This window comes from Drosophila suzukii, chromosome 3 (assembly GCF_043229965.1).
Source record: "Drosophila suzukii chromosome 3, CBGP_Dsuzu_IsoJpt1.0, whole genome shotgun sequence".
Classification (NCBI taxonomy): Eukaryota; Metazoa; Arthropoda; class Insecta; order Diptera; family Drosophilidae; genus Drosophila; species Drosophila suzukii.
The window spans coordinates 72,079,681-72,099,821 of NC_092082.1; the positions used below are offsets into that span (position 1 = coordinate 72,079,681).

The following is a 20,141-nucleotide window of genomic DNA, read 5'->3' on the forward strand; positions in this document are numbered from 1 at the left end:
CGACATTCAAATTAACTAAGTACCCGTTAACTTTCGGTGTAGAGGGCACCCACAGTCTGCTACAGAGTAGGCCAAGTTAACAAATCTAACCACTCGCAAATGACTGAATACTTTTATTTTTCTATTCCAAATGTATTTATTTTGCTGATTAAACGTGGCCACACCCCCGCCTCCGCACACTCGAGCGCCCACTGGGCACTCGATTAATTTGGCATTCACAGGCAAGTGGTGGGAATCGAATGGCAAACACATCTGTCAGAAGGTAGAAGAAGAAGGGGCAAAACGAAGAAGAAGAAGCAGCAGAAGCAGAGCGCTCTGTTCCGCAGCCAATTATTTTCCGAATTGAATTGCGAAAAAACCCGTATAGCGTATCCTATCCGGAACCAGGAGAACCCAACCGCAGTGGCGCACCTCCGGAATGGCCACGGAGCAGCATCACCAGCAGCGCGTCCTCAAGCAAGATGGCTACTTGGATCTGGGCGATTGTAATAGCGCTCCAGCTCGACCCTTCGAGATGCGCAACGTCGTCTATCATCCGCAATTAAATGTCCTCTTGCTGTTCGACAACGGCAGCACGGTCAAGGTCCTGGACGCCAATTCCGGAGTGATCCTGCAGACCTATCAGCTCAGCTCCAATGGTAAGATTTCTTGGGGAAAAAACCATCACACATATGTACACACGGATGGGGCCACTCACCCACACTGGCGCACCAAAATGTCAATACAGTGGAGAACTGCGAATTAGAACCCACACAGAGAAAAACGGCAATATATCAATAATCTTTGATGATTTTCGAAGATCTGAATAGGCTGAATCATAGTATAGAATCTTTAGATCAAAACAGAAGCATACAAAGTAATGCGATGAAATCCATACTTCCAAATTTAACTTTTATTTCATTTGTATTATTTTATAGTAATCAATTCAATGTTTATGTTGTATTATTTTGTAGTATATATACTGAAAAAGAAAATAGTCACTACTGATAATAACAACATAATATGTTCGTACAAAAACATTATGAGTATGTTTTGTTGGGTGAATTAGCTGGAACTAGTGCTACGCCCTTTTTGTATAATTCTTCGAAATCTAATTTCTTCTTGAGGTTCATTTATCTTGTTTCCTTCTATAATAAAAAAATTGAACTGAATTGAAATTGTAAACCGTACTTTTGGTTACAATTTTAAGTGCTCTTTTTTTCTCTGTGTATGCGAATTTACAATTTACTTACAGTTCGTCATAGCCATTGCTCACTGTATTGCATTTCTGTACGTAATTGCCTTGCACTTGTCCACCCGTTTGTATGTGTGGTTGTGTGTGCTGGCAGTTTTTTGTGTATGCGTTTGCCATCAATTTTTAACAAAGCTCTGGGAAATCCTTAAACGGAGAGTGATAATCCAATCGAAGCCAATCTGAGTGATTCCCCTCGAGAACCGAAATCCGTCCTATCCGTCCTATCGCAATGCGTTTGTTATTGTTTTCTATTGGCCGCGAGCAGCACGCATTTTGTTTTTGTTTTGCTTCTATTACGCAGTGCTTTTGTTTGATGACCCTCCTCGCCCCCGCCACCTATGAATTTGTAGTTCGGTAGCTATTTTCGGGAATGTTCCGGTCTTCAATTTCACGGATGTAGTCTCGTTATCAATTGGTTCGGATTTCAAGCCTGTATTACATTTTGTGTATCGTTTTGTTATTACATTAAATTAGGATTTCCTAAGTCTTTCACCTTTAACAATTTCTAGTTAAAACTTCACTTTGGAATATTGTCTTATCAAAAACGGTTTTATTGAATTGTCTTTAGTTAATTACTTTATTTACCAATGTAATCTGAGTAATTGTCGAAACTAAAAGCTACAAGAGGATGAGTTGGTATTGATTTCTGATGAAATCAGCAAGGATGATTCATATTCCCTTTCTAATGTTTTGCTTCATCTTGTTTTTCTCTTCTCTCAGGCGACAGCATCGTTTATGGTCGGTATATGCCGCTGCAGGACAAGATCTTGTTCTGGGATGGTCATAATCTCGGATTGCGAGGCGATTACAACGGCGTCCTGCTGCTGGACACCATTCTGCAGGCGCCGATTGGCCAAAACGACGACTACATCAAGTTGGAGATCATTCTATCCGAGGCGATCATCTTTCAGAACTGCATCACCGAACTGGAGAGCGAGGGTCTGGAGTGCCCCTGTGACATAAGCAACGAGCTGACGCAGAAGATTAACCAAGCACAGCTGAATGCCAAGAAGGGCATCAAGGCGCAGCGGGTGAGAATTTACTTGTTCGTCTAAGATGAATGATTATAAGTGACACTGTTTTCCGTTTTAGTGGAATACCATCTGCCTGGAGGTGCCCTATTCAAGCCTAAAGTTGGTGTCCAACAATGTGGTCATCCTACTGAAGCGCCTGGAGCGCCACATTCCCGTGCTGGCCATCGCATCCGCCATCAATGAACGCCTCACCGACATGCTGATGGGGTCCCGAGTGCCAGACTTTGGCTGGAACTTTAGTAATTTCCAACGCGTGCTAATGCACTCGGAAGCAGTGCGCCGGCAGACGTTCGAGAAGTGGCCCCACATGGATTACAAGTGGGCTCTGCCTGATCAAATGGCCCAGGCCGGGTTCTACCATCAGCCATCTTCCTCAGGCGAGGATCGCGCCATGTGCTTCACCTGCAACGTGTGTCTTGTCTGCTGGGAGAAGACGGATGAGCCGTGGAGCGAGCATGAAAGGCACTCCCCGCTGTGCCCCTTTGTCAAGGGCGAGTACACGCAGAATGTCCCACTGTCCATCACCTATGCCACCAATCCCGCATTGCCAGCACCCGGACTAGGATTCGACATCATATCCAACAGTGATTACGCGAATGTGCTTTGCACTAGTTGCTCTCAAACGGGAGAGCTCAGCGTTTGGAGCATTGAACGTCACCTGAAGCTGATGCATAGCATCCACGTTCCGACACTGCTCAAGGACGTTTTCGAGGAGAGCTTCGAGTGGGCACGGGTTACTGCCATCTGTGTTCTTCCGAATGCACGAGCCCGCACCAAGGTGAACTACGTGTACTCGCCGGCGAATTATGGCGGAGCAGGAAGCAGCAGCGGAGTGGGATCCCATTCAGGATCGAATGCTGTATCTAGTGGAAAGTTTGGCAGTGTCAATGCCCAGCATATAACCTCTACGTCCACGCTTCGGGCTGGCGTTGTGGGATCCAAAATCGTTCTAGGCGTCAGCGTGCGCCAGAGCAGCGGCGAGTTGGCTCTGCGCATGGTAGTGCTCAACATCGTTGAGGTGGACCGAAGCAGTGAGACCTCAGCGAGCGTCAGCAATGACAGTGGCAGCGTCTCCAGCGTTGGTGGTCAGTTGATGAAGTCCTCATCCCCTATGGTCAATGGTAAGCAAGAGCATACAGTGCTTTAAATATTTTATATTATTATTTAGCTGTTGGTTCATTTTGTTGATAACCCATCTTAAACGTAAACCATCCTATTAATTATAACTATTCATCTCGCTGCAGTCTCAGGCGAAAACAATGTGAACGTGACACAAGCGAATGTCGAGTCCAAAGATGATGATAACAAGGCCATGACCCCGTACGAGAAGTTCACAGATGGCTTCGATAGCAATGGATTTGTGTCCGCCTTGATGACCTACAACAAGAACAACGGAGTCAGCCAAAACACCGACGATGCCTCCGTTTTGTACGATTTCGATTTGTGCACCTTGTCCCAGATTCTGGATCACAATCTGGAGGAACCGCTAAGTTTGATGGTTGGATCGAATACGGTGAACGTTAGTAACCTTGGCATGGGCAACGAGATCGATAAACTTGTCGAGGATGTGGAGATGACTCACCAGAACAATAATAACAACAACAACAACGAGGCCAACTCCCTGGGAGGAAATTCCTCGAATAACAATAATAACGTCATGATCAACGGAAGCACCAACAGCAGCAGTGACAAGATGACGGCCACCGAGGAGATTGACTGTGTGGTGGAGAGTTGGACCAGCGTGAAGCGCATGAATGCCTTAGACGGGGCCAGTAGTGGGGCGAATGGTGTGACCCACTCGGTGCAAGAGATAATCGAGATTGCCGAGATCCTGCCCACTACTCCGAAATGCAACCAGCTGCTGGTTAAGTTACTGCGCACCAAGGCGCCGGAGACAGAGGGCAGTAAGATCATCATGGCCACAGTGGCCAAGGAGGAAGAGGAGGAGGATGAGGAGCAGCGGGCGGACGAGTCAATGGACACAGGTACGCGAAAATCGATAGAAGTTTACATTTCCAAAAATATTTAAATACATTTTTGATTCTCTTAGATAACAACGCCGAGGGAAATGTGGCAGCTCAGCTCTTGGTGTTCGACTACGATGACACTCAAATATCCAACGATTACACCCTGGCCATGACCTTCAGTCGGGCCAAGTGCCCCAAGCAGCTCTGCATCCTGCCACACTTCAACTCGTCTCCGGAGCACAAGGATGCCGGCTCTATATGCGTAGTGTGTGCAGATGGCAGCGTTGAGATTTACTCGCTCGCCGATTTCCAAGGCACCATGGTGATTGAGGAGGAGGGCGAGCACTTTGAGTCTGTGGTTTATTGCCGGAATCTGGATAGGCTGTGTTGTTGCTCACGCCAGGGCGGCCTGCTCTTCTACTCGCTGAGCGAGGGCGAGAACGACTCAGGAGACGAATTGCTCGAGATGGAGGATGACTGCAGTACCACGTTAACCCAGGCAGCGGATGTAAGTGTTACGGATGGCGCGCGTCATGTGGGTGGATCAGATCTTTTGGGTAAGACCCTGCTCGCCAGCGACTCCATTTGCGTGGATGTTGGCAGTGAGGCAGCAGCAGTCTCGAGCTCCTCTAGCGGCGCACAAGGTGCCCACGTCCAAACATCGCCATCGGCGGCTTCCACGGCTGCCACCAATGCTAACCTGCTCGCTTACAAGACGGCTGACCTGACACTCGAAGACCTTAAGGTCTTCTACGCCCTAACGCAGTTTGACGATAAGCTGACTGTCTACTCTGCCGAGGTGCCCAGCTGTTGGAACGATCTCGGCCAAGTGCAGAAGCAGCGGAAGCAGTCGCAGAACATGCGGCATGGTGGTGACGAACGAGATTTCACACGCACCTGGCGTTTGCACAATGATGCGTGAGTATTTTAGGGCTATAAAGGATACATTTGTTTTACACATAGTAACAACTGTTCATATACCTTCAGAACCACCTGGGACGAGCACATTATTGAGCTCAATTTAGCCCAGCCCGTGTCTTTGGGTCACATAGATCTCAAGTTCACGGTCTACCAGCAATGCTCAAACCCTGCAGCAATTCAGGTCACCCTACTAAAACAAAACACCAACGGGTTTGGATACCGGATGAAGGGACCTCATTCCAGTTACAAGCCGAATGTCATCGATGACAACATTGATCTCTCTTATAGTAAGTGTTAGCACAAACAACGTAAGCTGTTCCCAAATTAAATTGCAATCTCCTTTCCAGTTGCCAACGAAAATCCCGTGCTAAGTGAGGAGTATTTACTGGCCCACAATGCGGAGGTTCTAGCCGGTCCCATCGAGCTCTCCTCATGCATCGATCTGTGCGACCAGGGGGGCACTGCTACGCTCACGTCTCCGAAACTGTTTAAGACTCGCACCAGGAATTTCCTGCTGCACATCAAAACAGTGTCGGATCCATCGAAAGATGGGCAGAACAAGACGAGAGGTAAGTAGGCTAAGAAATGGGGAATCTGATGCCGGGAGCAACAGGAATATTAAGTTGGGTTGCAGCTGCCACTCCTAGCACCGAATTTCGAGTACCGTTTGCAGTTTGTTACTAGGCATGAAGTTCTTTACCGCCCATATCGCTACCTTTTGCAGTTTGCCCAACGCGGCACAAGCGCTCGCACCAAGTTGAGGAATTAGTGAATCGAAGCAAGCAAAATAGGAACTCCATTAACGTGGCCAGTATTCTCCGGGCGGTCAAGACAGCGGTCCTAAAAGTATATCCAGCGGCGAAAAGCGCCTGCATTAATATTATTCATGTGAAAAAGCCCAAGTATCAGAACACTGAACCGGTGATCGTAGCCGACATCTCAAAAACCAAGTCCCAAAAGCAGCCAGCCGCAGTTGCTCCCTCTGTGGGACGCAGGCCCGAGCAACTGCCGAGTAGGGAAGGTACTTTCTGGTGTTGCACAACCATCTAATGGTCCGAGAAATCCAATACAGTTGTTTTTTTTCCTTTTTTTGTTTCTCTTTACAGGTTGCGACTGGCTGCACGAGATTTCCATCAGTGTGCGCGCTGTTAAGTCTCATAGTCGGATCAGTAATGGCCGGATACAGCGCATAGCCATGCTGGAGAGCAACGTGTTGCTGGTTCAGCTGCTGCGCATCGCCAGTGATCCGGCTTCCAGCCCGCTGGCCAAGAACCTGTCGCTCGACGTGCTCAACTGGATTTGCTTCATCAGGCTAAATCGTTTTCGGTCACCCAAGTCGGAGCGGCTCAAGGATCAGATCAACAAGCAGACTGCAGCCAACATTCAGGATCTGCTGGCCCAGCAGTTCGAGTGCATTTCCCTCGCGGAGAAGCATATCGAGCCGTTGCTGCGGAACTGCGTTATCTACAGTGAACGGAGTACGGCCCACAAATGTGTGAAGCTGCTGATCATGTTGACAGAGTAAGTGGAGATATATTAATATATGCAGAAAAATACTAAATCTAATTATGTTTCAACTTTTAGGGGTGCAACCAATCTGCCAGCAGAAGTGCAGGATCACACCACGCTGGACTATAGCTTCAAATCAGCGATTGCCAACACATTTCCGGAATTACCGCGCGCCCAGTGCGGAAGCGTTGTGCGCTGGTACATGATGCTCACCTGTGCCACATCCACAGCCCAATCTCACAACAGCATCTCCGAGCTGGCTATCAATCTGCTGAAGGACATTGCCGTCGAAATCGACAAGCGATGGGATCCTCACTGTGCGCTGCTAGCCACGCGGTTTGGCCTCTACGGCTATCCATTTGAGCCGGAGATATTTGACTTCGACTTCCCCAATGTCAGCAGACAGGGTCCCGGCTCATCTGTGGCCCTTACTAATGTGATACGCAGCAGTTCTACTATTCTGCCGGTGACTGGGCTGGACATCAAGCGATTGAGCTCCATAGGTTGCACTTTGAATTGTCCTTATTAAGTCAGAAGTAATAGCGAATTTGTCCTTTTACAGATGGGGTAGACTTTCGCACGTTCCCATATCTGATCCGCGGAAAGAGCATCAGTAACCAACTGCGTGGATTGTTAGAGGTGGTGCAACTGCACTTTAACTGCGTCCAAACCTCCGAGGCCACTCGAATCGACAACATCGACAGTGTTGGGGGAAACTCAGCAGCCAATGTGGTTATTGAGGATGTGATGATGATGCCGAAGTTAGTTGTGGCCAAGGAGAAGGGCGAGGAAATGGTATGCCCGAATGCAAAGTAGCAAAGAAGTATTACTAAAGTGATAAAATTTACTAGCTCAACGATTTGGTCAATGACGTGGAGTGTCTGGTGGAGGAAATGAAGGAAAAGCAGGGCAAGGTCGACTACGATGCATTTGGATTGGTCAATGGCTTCAAGGATAAAACTTGTAAGTTTTCTTTGACACCACTGTGTGGGTAATTCGTATTAAGGTATTACAAATTTTGTAAGTTTTTAAATTCTTCAGAAAATTTATAAATGTACTTTGCGACCCTTTTTATGCTTATTTTAATTTTTAATTATTTTTTTTAGCAGGGTCCTCTTTGGCAGACTCTCTTGAACACGCTCTGAAACAGGAGGTTAAATTAGAAAAAGCGGACATTATGGATAAGCTTAAGATGTCCAAGTTTCTGCCGAAGTTGTCGCTATTCGAAAGCTACATGCAGAAAAAGATATACGAACACATCTCCTTCGATGACTTTGGCAAACTAGACAACTGGGACGGAAATACAACGCCTCCATTTAATATGGACATGGGAGTTCCCAGTGAAGGCCAGGAGACTACTTCGGAGCCCAATCCGTCGCAACAGACAACAGGATCAGGTGACAACATATTGGATGATGCTGCGGAGAGCGAGAAAATCATGGAGAACTTGAATGCCAATCCTTGCCAGCCGATTGCTTGGCACAAGCTAATCACTCCGCCGCCCAAGCAGATGATAGTCATAGATCGGATGCACTCGGGTGCCAGACGATTTGTGGTTCTGGACTTTGGCCAGCACATCCTGCTCACGGATCTGGTGATTCCCTCGTGCGACGAGTTGACTTCCCTGAACATTGACATCTGGTGCTTCGACGAGGAGACCGATTGCACGCGTTTGGTACAGGTGAACGATATCCAGACCAAGACCCTTGTGCTCAGCGATATTCAGCCGGCTCCCATTTGCCGGTACTTGAAATTAACCATTATTGGTCGAATTGGCATGTCGTCCACAAAGTGCAAAGTACCCTTGGGACGGTTCTTTGGCCATCCGGTGGTGCTGGAGCACGACGGCTATGGGGATCAGCTGATGAGGTTCATCAAGCAGCCCACTCAGAGCCTTCAGTCGCAATTAAAGTCGCTAAATGCACTGTACGAGGATGTACATTGCCGTTACAGCCTGGCCAGCTGCAAACTGATGGATCTGCTGGCTCCCATGCGGAATAGTGAGTTGTCTAATGTTGCCCACCTACAAGCGTTCATCAACAAGCAGCGCGATGAGGAGCTTAGTGGCCTGGATAACAATAATAAAGTGGTTTCACTTTACGATGAGTGCATGCTTCTGCAGTACCAGATCAATGTGATCCGGAATGTGGTGCTCCGTTTGGAACGAGCTATTTCTCCTAACGCGTTGGGTAACACGCCTCCTCCGGGAGAGCCCATTCCGATAACTGAGGAAATCCTACGGGCTGCTTCGCGTGACAAGTTGCGAGTACTCAGTTTGAGTTTGGTGGAGGTGCTTCTGCACTTCTCCATCGAGTATGGAATCAAGAACATCCTGCCCGTTCACCAGAAGTTCAATTCGGCCACGGCAAAGGCGCTCTTTAACTCGCTCGTGGTTTACGGCGACGCCCAACTGCAGTTGGCCACCTGTTCGTTGCTGGTGCGGATGTGCTGCTTCCAACCGTGGTGGGGAGACTTCCTCGCCGATACCTTCTGCAGCCTGTTCTCGGCACAGAACTGCAAGGCTTTTCCACAAGATCGGTAAGTGCTATTAGAATACTGATGGAAATTGAAAGAAAATAAATATCCATTATTTTTGCTCTTTACTTACAGCATATTCTTTTTGCTCACCTACCTGGGACGTCGCAGCATTGCTATGGGCGCCTGCCGGTCCATTGTGATTGACGCCGTGCTCAAGACGCTCGTCAAGCTGTTGGCACCCATCTCTCCTCATTACAAATACCAGTCGGAGCAGCCCAGTACGTCGGCAAACGCTGCTGATCGCAATGCAGCAATGGGCACCACCTCCGATCTTCAGCTGATCACCTGGCTACTGCTGTTTTTATCCGTGTGCCTGGACGACAACGAGCGCAAGGATAAGTGTAAGTGATTGGAAAGATATTTCAATAGAAGGAAATGTGATTTTAGTCATACCTACTAATTAAAATCTAATTACAGCAGCTGCTCGCTGGGACTTTATGAGCTGTGAGAGTGACTTTACCAAGACCAGGCCAAGTAACACTCCCAACAGCAAGCAACTGCGCTGCTTTAAGAAGCGCATCATTCAGCAGAATAAGTACTCGGTGCAGCCTTACACGGACTGGGGAAAGAAGATATACATGATACAGAATGAGGTTGGTTAACTAATTAATTTTGAATGAATATCAACAAGATATAAATATTAATTGTTTACTCAGCATCCTGGTATTTTCATGGAGCTGTCATCGAAATCAAAGGGCAGTGGACCTACCAAGTCAACCGCCACCGGTAGCAAGATCAATATGGCTGGCCTCTGTGTGGGTGGTAGCAGCTCAAGTAGTAGTGCTTCTAAGAGTACGGTGGCCTCCACTTCCTCGCCCAAACACCAGGATGGCTCGGCAACCGATGGCGAACGCGATAGCAATTTTGACAAGGGATTGAAGACACTTCGAATGGCCAATATCAAGGTGGTCATTCGCGGGCTCTTCGCCCTGCTGCTAGAAATGGATTTCGATTGCAACATGGACCAGTTTCTGCTCACCTGCAAGGTAATCGCTCGCTTGGTGGCCGCCTGCAGACCGTCTGTGCAGCTCTGCAAGATTGTAACCACCGCTCAGCTGGAGCAGCTGGTTCGTCTATCCGTGTGGAATGATCAGCAGCAGCCCTGGGCTGTCCATGCCATTACTTGTTTGCTTCAAGTGAGTTTAAATTAAATTAACACTCTTTTGATTAATTAATAAACGTGCATTTACCTTGCAGGATCTTTTGGATGCAGATAAGCAGTTCAGGGACAATGATGTCACACCCACCAATGATGCACCGCGAACCATGGAGGCCTCAGTGCAGGAAACTCGAGATTTATTTAGCGACTATACATGTAAGTACATAACTTTCTAAACTTATATTTATTTAGCAAAACGCTTATATATTTATGCAAATTATTGAAATTGAATACAATACATGCATAAAGATATGCACATCAAATTACACTTAGAAAACATTTGCAAAGGTATTCCTCTCTACGGCAAGTCCGTAGATGCGAAATCCCTTGCTAGGGCCTAGTGAAACAATGAATTTTCCATTCTTTTAGCCACTGCTTCCTCGTGCACTGAGGCACAATTTGAGATGCTGATGCCGACAGCAAGAGAATTTTATCAAGAGGGTAAACACAGTCATTATCTTAACCGTAGAACCTTGCATACTATATGCGATGTTGATTTATAGATGGCCTGACTACCGCACTATGTATGCAGGAACCGTATTTGATGACCATCCTTTTTAATTCTGGAATATATTCAAATTTTCAACAAATTGAACAAAATTGTTTACCACTTACGGTTCCTGGTACAAGACTACTTTCCCCATAGCCAAGCTTTTAGTTTGATCCCATTTAAATATGATTTTGATACCCGTATCCTGCAATTATATAACAAAACACTTTCAATAAACAGTACGAACTCTAACATTGACTACATTTGCCTTTGCAGCTGTCAAATATAATTACTTGCCATCATTGATTGAATGCGATGACACGGAATTCGACGAAATGCTGAACGACATTGACATGATCGAGCGTACAAAGCCAGTGACTAAGAAAGAGAGCAACGCTCTGTGCAAAAACACCTTCAATTTCTTCTGCAAGTCAATCTCCATTGCGCTGGACACACGGTTGGACGTGGGCTTGGAATTGCATGTGGAAACGCTGCTTAGAAGGCTTACGAATCGCACTTCTCTGGATCTCTACTCCTCGCTGCCTCAGGTGTTGACCAATGAGTTTGTCTCTCCGCCACCGGAAGCCGCTCCTTGGCCGGAGTACTTGACGCAACTTTGGTCAGGCACAGAGTACAATGGCCGCAACACATATGTGATGTTCAAGAAAGTCTTCGACTCCATCCTGGCGGACTTGCACTATGAGGACACTTGGGTGCACTTGGAGCAGGTGCTGCAGATGTGGCTCACGCTGAACTGCGAGCTTTCCGATAAGCCATACACCAGTGGCATCACCCATACGGATGTTCCGAAGATTCCGTTTGGGGCGAATGCAGTGCAGGGGCTCCTCCTGGCCCTAGCCTGGCACAATGACATCAAGCTGCGCACCTGGTGTCTGGGCTTCCAGTGCCTGTTCCTCGCTTGCAACTCATTGCCTATTGGCGAGGATGCGGACTGTACCCGTATCAACGAGGTTATTGTGAACGATGAAAACTTTGAGAAGATGCTGCTGAGGTTCTTCTCTGGCTACGGCATGAGCTCGTCTATCATAACCAACCGATGTGTAAGTTTTTCAGCAGATTTTTCTGTTTAATATTGCAAAAATTCTTATCAAACCTATCAATTTTCATCCAGGCTGGACCAACCATTTGCAAGCATCTGCATGAGTTGCTGCTGTGGCTGCACAGTAAAAGCGAGACGAGTGGCATTCCGTGCAAGCGCCGACTAAAGGACATCTTGTTGCATGTTGTACTTCAGTTGGTGCAACCTGGTGGCGCTATTAGCAACCAGCAGGGACCCATCGATGCGCAGAATCAGCTGGTTCGCGATTTGCTCATGATGCCCAACGACAAGGGAGATCTCAACATAGCGCTTAAGATCACTGAAAGTGTTTGTATGTAGTCGAAATTCTTCTTTATTTGAATATTTAATCAAACACATTATTTGATTAGCTTTCCTGGTGTACAACAACATTTCCAACGGCGAGAAACTTCAGTGTCAGCGAGGAAATGAGAACAACACGGCTGGCAACAACTTTAGCAATCTGTTTGCCAATGTGTTGGGATCGGAGAATCCCACCAAGCAGAATGCCACAATCTGTGACAATTCGCTTATTATAAACCTGCTGAAACTATCCTCGCACATGGTTCTCACGGAGATGCCCAGGCAACCAAGTGTATGTCTCCGCACAGCATGTCGTCAAACGTATCTCACTTGTGCATTTTTTTTTGGGCAGGAGGTTACCATACCCGAGGAGGAGGAGTTATCCAATCAAAGTCAAACAGATGAGACTAAAGCGGAGCAGTTGAATACGGAAGGACATCGCAGCAAGGTACCATGCATAGCAGATTGGGGTAAGTTTATTAGCACATTTCCGTTTAAAATTTAAACTAATAACAAACACTGCCTTTTTAGTTCTTCGCCATTTCCCCACGATGAAGCGCCTCTTTGGAACTCTCTCCCAGTGCTCTACAAACACTTTCACCATGATGTCCTCTGGCTGCTTTTTCTCACTAAAGTCGAATATGGTTTTGGATGATCCCCAGACAATTGCAGACGCCGTCTTTAGTTTGATGATAACCCTCAGCGACAAGGCATCCAATCCCCGACTGGTTGTGGCACCCATTTGCCAATACCTGGAAGAAAGTAAGATTGACTTATATTTAACGTCTTTTGCAGTTTACTAAAGTATTTCCTTCTCCACCGACAGCCACCATTCAAAGAAATGCGACGCTGCCTCGTCTGCCGCTTTCGGAGCCCTTCCTGTGGTACATCTCAAAGGTCCTGGAGGTCACAGCAGCAGTTCAAACTTTCACCCAGCTGGGTGGAATTCAGATTATCTGTCACAACCTGGTGCGACTCAATAAAACTATTATTAACATGCAGCCAGGATTGGTAAGAAGACATTTTAAAATATGTGCCTCTCCAGAAACTCACTCCAAACTAAATTTTTACAGATCTCGTTGATTATGCAGCACTTAACGCGCAATACACGCTTTAAGCGAAACACTCATGTGGCGGCAAACAGTGCGTGCAAGAAGACAACGACTGGAACGGGGACAACTGGAGCAACGGCAGCACAGCCGCCGAGGAGTGGAGCTCAGTACGATGGGCTGATCAACTTTGCACCCTTCTCGCACATTGTCTCCGAAAACGACGCCGCTCAAAGTGCTGAGGTTCTAATCTCAAATCCGAATAATTCACATCGAAGACCACGTTCTCCAGCCTGGAGCTACATGTTCTATCCAAATGAGACGCATGTGGATCTGACTATCACGCTTCCCACTGCGATTCTGCTGAAGGAGGTGCAGCTGGTGCCTCACACAACGAGTCTGGCCTCCTGCCCTTCGGCGGTGGCACTGGAGCTGTCAAGAGATTATGGCGTGGGCTCTATCCCAGTGGGTGCGCCCATGGCCACCACTGGGCTGACCTGCATCAGGCTAAAGTTGGCCAAGGCGGAGGTGGCCACCAGCATTGTTCTGAGGCTGTACAAGTAAGTTGAAAAAGGAATACGCTGATTGATTTATGAAAATTAATGTGATAACTAATTTAACTCACAGACCCAAGGACTGTGGTAATGTGGGTCTCGTCCAAATCGCTGTGCTGGGCCAGACGATCTTCGGGAATCGCATGCAGGGTCTACGATCGCCGAGTCCGTTTATCGATTCCCTGGCCTCGTGCTCCTCGCCTTTGCAAACAGCAGCTTTAGCTGCGATGGATGCGGATGCTATGCTTGAGGACGACGCTTTTGCTAAGACGAGTATTGGCTGGGTGCGGATCTTATCGCGCTGCTTCCATGTGGCAGCCCTGCAACCTGACAGCAAGCTGGCGGATCTAATCGCCGCCTATCCAGCTGCATATCCTGGCTTCCTAGAGGCCTGCTGCTCACTGCTCAATATAATGCCAATGATTCCAAGCCTTGCTCAGCAACACCTGGAGACCATTTTGCTGAAATTGGGTGCCTACAACCACGAGCTTAGTTTGCAGCTTCTGCGGACGCTTCTGTGGCACACCACTCCCCAAGGTACTACTTGGGAACTACTATAATATTTATAAAATTAAAATTTAATTAAAAAATTTTCCTTTTCAGTTTTCAAACTCTCCAGCGATGCGGTGTGCGATCTCATCCATGAAGTGGTTACCGGTTCCACGGAGCACTTGCTGGACAAATTGCGCGTGCTGATCGACTGGGTGATGCAACTGCACGACAACTACAGCCAGCAGGCGCGGTGTAACAATCCACAGAGCGGATTCGTTAAAGTGATTGCTTCTATTCTGTGGAAAGTGCAGACACAGCAGCAACTCCCCGAGTTGCCACTCCTCATTTCATCGTCGCTGTTTGAGACCTGTTTCGAATGGGTGTCGTCCCTGGAACACGATGAGCCTCTGAAGAGTAGCTTTGACTCCCTGCTGTGCGCTTTGTGTTACATCAAGCCGGAGCTGTTCAACCAGCTGTTGGTCAAGTTGGGAGTAAAACTGGAGCCCCCTGCTCGTGGCCAGACGGATGACAGCAAGGTGCAGAGCGGCAGTGCCTGGTTCCGCCGCGAGGGTAGCGAGAATCTCACAGTTCTACTGCAGCGTCCCACATTCCTGAAGACTCTGGCCTTGGCCTGCCAGTCTCCGGCGGCAGTATACCAAATGTTGGACTCGGGACTCCCCAAGCTTTTGTCCCACGCCATATACGAGTATTGTATGCACCTCTTGCCTGGATCGGAGCAAGAAGGCGCTGCGGCCACAGTCTCTGCGGGTGAAGAGGAAGCTTCGGTCAACAACCAGGCTGCTGCTGCTCCAGCGGATGACGAGGACTCGTCGCTAACGGACTTCGATAAGGCCGAAGCCAATGTGAGCCATAATACTCCTCTGCTTAGTAGCTCAAATGTGCCCAAAGTACTAGACTTCTTTGCCGAGTGCTGTGCCGAGGGTCCTATGCGAGATTGGCTAGGCACCATGCAGGGCTCCGTGTTCTGGAAGCCCCTGCTTCAGCTGCTCTGCAACACCCATGCCGCCCAGTTTAGCAAGACGCTGCCAATGCAGCAATCATTCATACGCTTGGAACGAGCAACCATCAACTTCTTTACCCGGGTCAGCGCCTGCCATCCCGGCAACCAGGAAGTGCTCACACAGCTGCTCATCGGAGCCATAATTTGCAAGCCGCTAAGATCGTCGCATGGTGTTCGTCCCACTATCTCTGGATTCACCAGGCAGCTGGTGCTGCAGCTACTTCTGGAGAACGAACACATCACAGTCTCGGTGAGAAGTCAGCAGCCCTTGCAGCGGAGGGACACCCTCTCCGCTATCCTGGGCGGGAATTCGAGTGGTGCCAGCACTAGCTTGCCGGTGGCAGCTGTGAATAACCACCCGGCCAAGCGGAGCAGTGCCCACCACATGCTATTCACGGTGACCACCAGCACCACGTGCCAGGAGATTATGCAGAATTGCGTCAGTGGTGAGTTTTAAGCGACATCATTCGTTTCTATAAGCCCGGTTTTTGGTTCACATATACTTTTATGCTTTGGCTCCTGTAATTAAATTATTTTATTTCGTTTATTTTCTTTGTTTGTGACCCCTTAGTGTATAGTAACCTAGTTTATCAACAACCAACAGATCAACGAGCAGGCGAGGCCTCGGCCTCCAGCAGTGGCGTGTCCAGTGCGACTGCCAAGTCTAGTGATAGCAAGCTGGAGAAGAGTAGCTTCCTGAACTTTAACAACGTCGAGGCGGGTAGTATGGAGTTCCTCACCGTTGGAGCTGCCGTGGCAGCCAAGGACAAGCGTATCAAAGATGCTAAGAACCAGGCGGCCATGAACAAAGACAAGGAGACTCAAACTAGCACTCTAAACTTAGCTTCCAGTAAGGATACCCTCGGTTTATTATTTACCCTAAGTTTATAATCTTTAACCAAATATTCCTCTACAGACATATTCAACGTGGAGGAGTTCCTGCTGCAGTCGGCGAATGCAGCCAATGGCAACCAGTTGGTCATACCAGAGTATTCGGATATCCTTTTGGCGGGAGATGCGACCATTTCGCAGGTTTTGGCCTCACTCCAAGATGCGGGACATTCGCTGTCGACGCCCTGCATATCCCTCGACCTGGTGCCCCAGCAGCGGGCGGATGATGCAAGCGAGGCAAAGAAGACGAAGGCCGCCTGCACTGAGCCGTTGCCATCACCACTGCAACGATTTTCGAGCAGCGGCGGCCTCTCGTTACTGGCACACTACCTGCCCACCGTCTATCCGGAGCACTCGGGCAGGAAGACCACCTTGGTAGTCACCGAAAAGGAGAAAAGTCCGCCGCTCTCCGATTGGGTGAAGCTGGAACCGAACGACGAGATTTACGAGGATCTGGAGGACACCATCTGCGAGCCGGCGGCCAAGCAGGCAACTGTCAGTTCAGTGCCGCAACACTCGCTAGCCGCATTTGGATTATTCCTGCGGCTGCCCGCCTACTCGGATGTCCTGCTGCGGGACAAAATGCGTGCCCAGTGCCTTCTCCGTTTAGTGCTGGGAGTCACGGGAGACGGCGAAGGCAGTAAGTATTTGAAGGCGTACTTTATTTTATGACTTCTAACACATCCTTTCTATTTCAGATGATATATACAGTCTGTCGCTAGCGCCCTCGTTGCCCACACTACCCTTCGAGGTGTTCCGTCAGCTTTTGGACAGTGTGCCGCTGTCGACCGACGACGGCGTGCTGCTTCGTCGCGTGGTTATCGAAGTGGGGGCCATGCACCTAGTGCTCAACTGCCTCGGCATCTTCTCGCATCAGTCGCACAACAACAGGATTGGAGCACCGATCAACGAACCCTCACCAAGTGGAACCAGTAGTGGTAGTGGCACCATTGGTGGGAATGCAAGCGGAAACGGAAGTGCCAGCGGTGTCAAGGCAAATGCACCGGAGGAGGCCACTCCTAGTGCAACGTCGGACGACAAGAGCCACATGTACTGGGCCAAGGGAACGGGTTTCGGCACCGGTTCTACTACGCAGTCGTGGAATGTGGAGCAGGCGCTGCTTCGGCAGAAGAGCGAGGAGGAGCATGTCACAGTGTTGCTGCTAGTTCTGGCAAGTTACATAAATCCGGGTGACTGCATACCAAGTGACATGTGCGGAGAGGACATCCTGGCCTACCATGACGTCAGAGATGTTACCGGCGAGCTGCCGCCCATCTTTCAAACCCTCCTACAGCAGTCTTGCCTGATCCCCGCCCTTAGCTCCTATCTGCGCAACGATTCCGTGCTGGACATCACGCGCCACATTCCGCTGTACCGTGCCATATTGAAGCTTCTGCGCGCCTTGTCGCTGTCCAAGATGCTCGTCTCGTTGCTCCAGCCGGCGGCTAGTGGCAGTGGGGAGAGCACGCCTCCCATAGTGGAGCTGCTCACGAACATGAAGACCTGCGTGGATACGTACGCCAAGCGGTTAAAGTGAGTATACGAATAAACTACCATAGATGTTAAGCTCTTAACCGTTTGGTTCTCTCAGAGTAAACAAGAAGTCGAACATCAAGGGTCAGACACATCCGTTGACCTTTAACATCGACGACGGCGACGATGAGGGATTAGCTCTGCTCATTCCGGACATCCATGAAACAAGTGTCTTGGTGCAAAAGACCACAGATGCGGATGCCCTGATTAACATGCTGCACACCAACGAGGACGGCAGTGGTCAGCTGGAGCCATTGAGCAAATCCATTGAGCAGCGCTACCTGGAGCTGATGAAGAAGCGCCAATTCGACACCTTCGATATGATTGTTGAGTCGGACAACAACAGCTTCCGGTTTGTGGTCTCACACCACTTCGAGAAGATGGTGCGGCTCGCCGGCGATCGCTACCATCCGTCACGGGTCAAGCGACTCGCCCAGGAGGCAGTGACACTGTCCACCAGCCTGCCCCTCAGCTATAGTAGTTCTGTATTTGTGCGCTGTGATACGGATAGATTGGACATCATGAAGGTAAGTTAGGAGTTTTTTTGTTATGGGTTCAACACATTCCTCACACGTTATTATTCTCACCTAACAGGTACTCATCACTGGACCGGCGGACACGCCGTATGCCAACGGGTGCTTCGAGTTTGATGTTTTCTTTCCGCCGGACTACCCTAACCAGCCCATGCTCATCAATCTGGAGACCACGGGCCGCCATTCGGTGCGCTTCAACCCCAACCTCTATAATGACGGCAAGGTGTGCCTGTCGGTTCTAAACACCTGGCACGGCCGGCCTGAGGAGAAGTGGAATGCGCAGACCTCCAGCTTCCTGCAGGTGCTCGTCTCCATCCAGTCACTGATCCTCGTCCCCGAGCCGTACTTCAATGAGCCCGGCTTTGAAAGGAGTCGTGGCACTCCGAGTGGCACCAACTCGTCGCGGGAGTACAACAGCAATATCTATCAGGCCTGCGTGCGCTGGGCGATGCTGGAGCAGATACGCAGCCCGAGCCACTGCTTTAAAGATGTGAGTAGAATAAAACTTACAAATTATAAAAATTATAAGTAAATCAATTCAGTATATAGATATTATTTCTAACAATTAATTACATGAATTTATCAATTTATATAATTTAAGGTCATACACAAGCATTTCTGGCTAAAGCGCGAGGAGATCTGCGCCCAGATCGAGGGCTGGATCGAGGAGCTGGGCAAGCCTCAGTACACGGAGAGGGCTAGTCGCACTATTTCCTTCAACTCAATGGTCCTGCGGCGTCACTATCGCCACCTGCGTGAGGAGTTGTCCAAACTGAAGCCGCCTCGTGGCCTTGAGGACTTGGATGCGCCGTTCAATCCGGTGGCCACGCTGCCACCCATGGATGTGTCAGCGGCTCCCGCAGCAGCGGCCACCAATACGGCCCAGGTGGGAACAGATGATGCGATAGCGCCGGACATGAATCTGCTAGGCGAGAATGCGGAGGACTGCGAAGTTGATGGCGATGCCGAAGGCGAGGGTGATGTAGATGACGGCTTTAAGGGGTTCCCACAGGAGGAGGGATTGCTGACGGGCGAAGAAGAGGTCGTAGAAATTCTGAGTGATACAGAGAACGAGAGCAGTGTGTGGCAAGAGAAGGAAGAGGAGGAGCTGTGAATCCCTAGCTGCTGCCCGAAGATGGATTCGATGTGATGCCCAGAAGCTGCTTGGCCCGGCCTCCCGCATCTTCGCTGCCCTAGACATTTTTTATTTATATGCTATGATTTTTGTTTTACGCCTTTATTTGTTTTAATTTTTGTAAGAGAGAGACTGCAACAGAACTTGGTGTGCTTTACTTAATGGAACCGTAATGATTAATGTTAAACAAATTACGCTAATTATCTTCGCGCAGAAGAAGGCGTGCACACATACAGAATGCATACACTCCCCCAAAAAGCATTGTCAGAAACTTTCCATTAAAAAAAATGAATATCCCACTCCATACAAGTATGTATGATTATTGTATCGAACTTTTTATAAATGCTTATATAAACGGATCTATCAATTTCTATAAGAATAACCCCGTGTGTGTATAGAATAGAACGGACATGCAAGTCATTGAAAATATCACCACTATAAAGCAGTAACAACAACAAAAACCACCAAAACTAAATTATGTGTATTAAACTATGTATGTACGTAGGAATTTAGTTAAATATTTACAGAAAATTGTGAACAGTTACTTTTCCAATTGAAATAAAACGCGAGATACATTTTGTTTCCCCCAAAAGTATGCTGTAATACTTTGGAATGCTTAAGCTGAATTGTGATTATCAAACATTTTCATGGCCTAACGAAAACGAAAGATGGTTTATAATTTTACCACATTTGGGTAGTT

General features: G+C 48.4%; 1 protein-coding gene across 8 annotated transcripts; it reads left to right on the forward strand.

The window, feature by feature from the left end:
- The first annotated feature begins 267 nt into the window (after window positions 1–267).
- On the forward strand, window positions 268–20,033 carry Bruce (BIR repeat containing ubiquitin-conjugating enzyme). 8 transcript variants are annotated; one of them, XM_065865765.2, is made up of 32 exons: window positions 268–638; window positions 1,955–2,265; window positions 2,327–3,389; window positions 3,513–4,253; window positions 4,319–5,153; window positions 5,223–5,443; window positions 5,504–5,725; window positions 6,263–6,677; window positions 6,741–7,168; window positions 7,228–7,460; window positions 7,517–7,628; window positions 7,772–9,203; window positions 9,276–9,544; window positions 9,621–9,796; window positions 9,860–10,339; window positions 10,401–10,518; window positions 10,732–10,803; window positions 11,129–11,913; window positions 11,985–12,243; window positions 12,302–12,525; window positions 12,586–12,703; window positions 12,765–12,995; window positions 13,060–13,244; window positions 13,307–13,842; window positions 13,910–14,373; window positions 14,440–15,795; window positions 15,921–16,199; window positions 16,266–16,880; window positions 16,939–17,773; window positions 17,832–18,300; window positions 18,368–18,796; window positions 18,908–20,033. In XM_065865765.2, the coding sequence occupies exons 1-32, from the start codon at window positions 419–421 to the stop codon at window positions 19,418–19,420; spliced, it is 14,646 nt and encodes a 4,881-aa protein (XP_065721837.2). In that variant the 5' UTR covers window positions 268–418; the 3' UTR covers window positions 19,421–20,033. The 8 variants fall into 8 exon arrangements, with proteins under 8 accessions (XP_065721837.2, XP_065721841.2, XP_065721838.2 ...); XM_065865769.2 differs by having other exon boundaries at window positions 15,954–16,199; XM_065865766.2 differs by having other exon boundaries at window positions 9,624–9,796.
- Window positions 20,034–20,141: the final 108 nt, after the last annotated feature.

Excerpts from the sequence above, each read along its gene's own strand:
- Bruce (XM_065865765.2), top strand. The coding sequence starts at position 419 with ATGGCCACGGAGCAGCATCACCAGCAGCGCGTCCTCAAGCAAGATGGC. Across the intron at positions 5,726-6,262 it reads TGGGCAGAACAAGACGAGAG|GTTGCGACTGGCTGCACGAG; the intron begins GTAAGTAGGCTA and ends TTCTCTTTACAG. Across the intron at positions 10,340-10,400 it reads CCATTACTTGTTTGCTTCAA|GATCTTTTGGATGCAGATAA; the intron begins GTGAGTTTAAAT and ends TTTACCTTGCAG.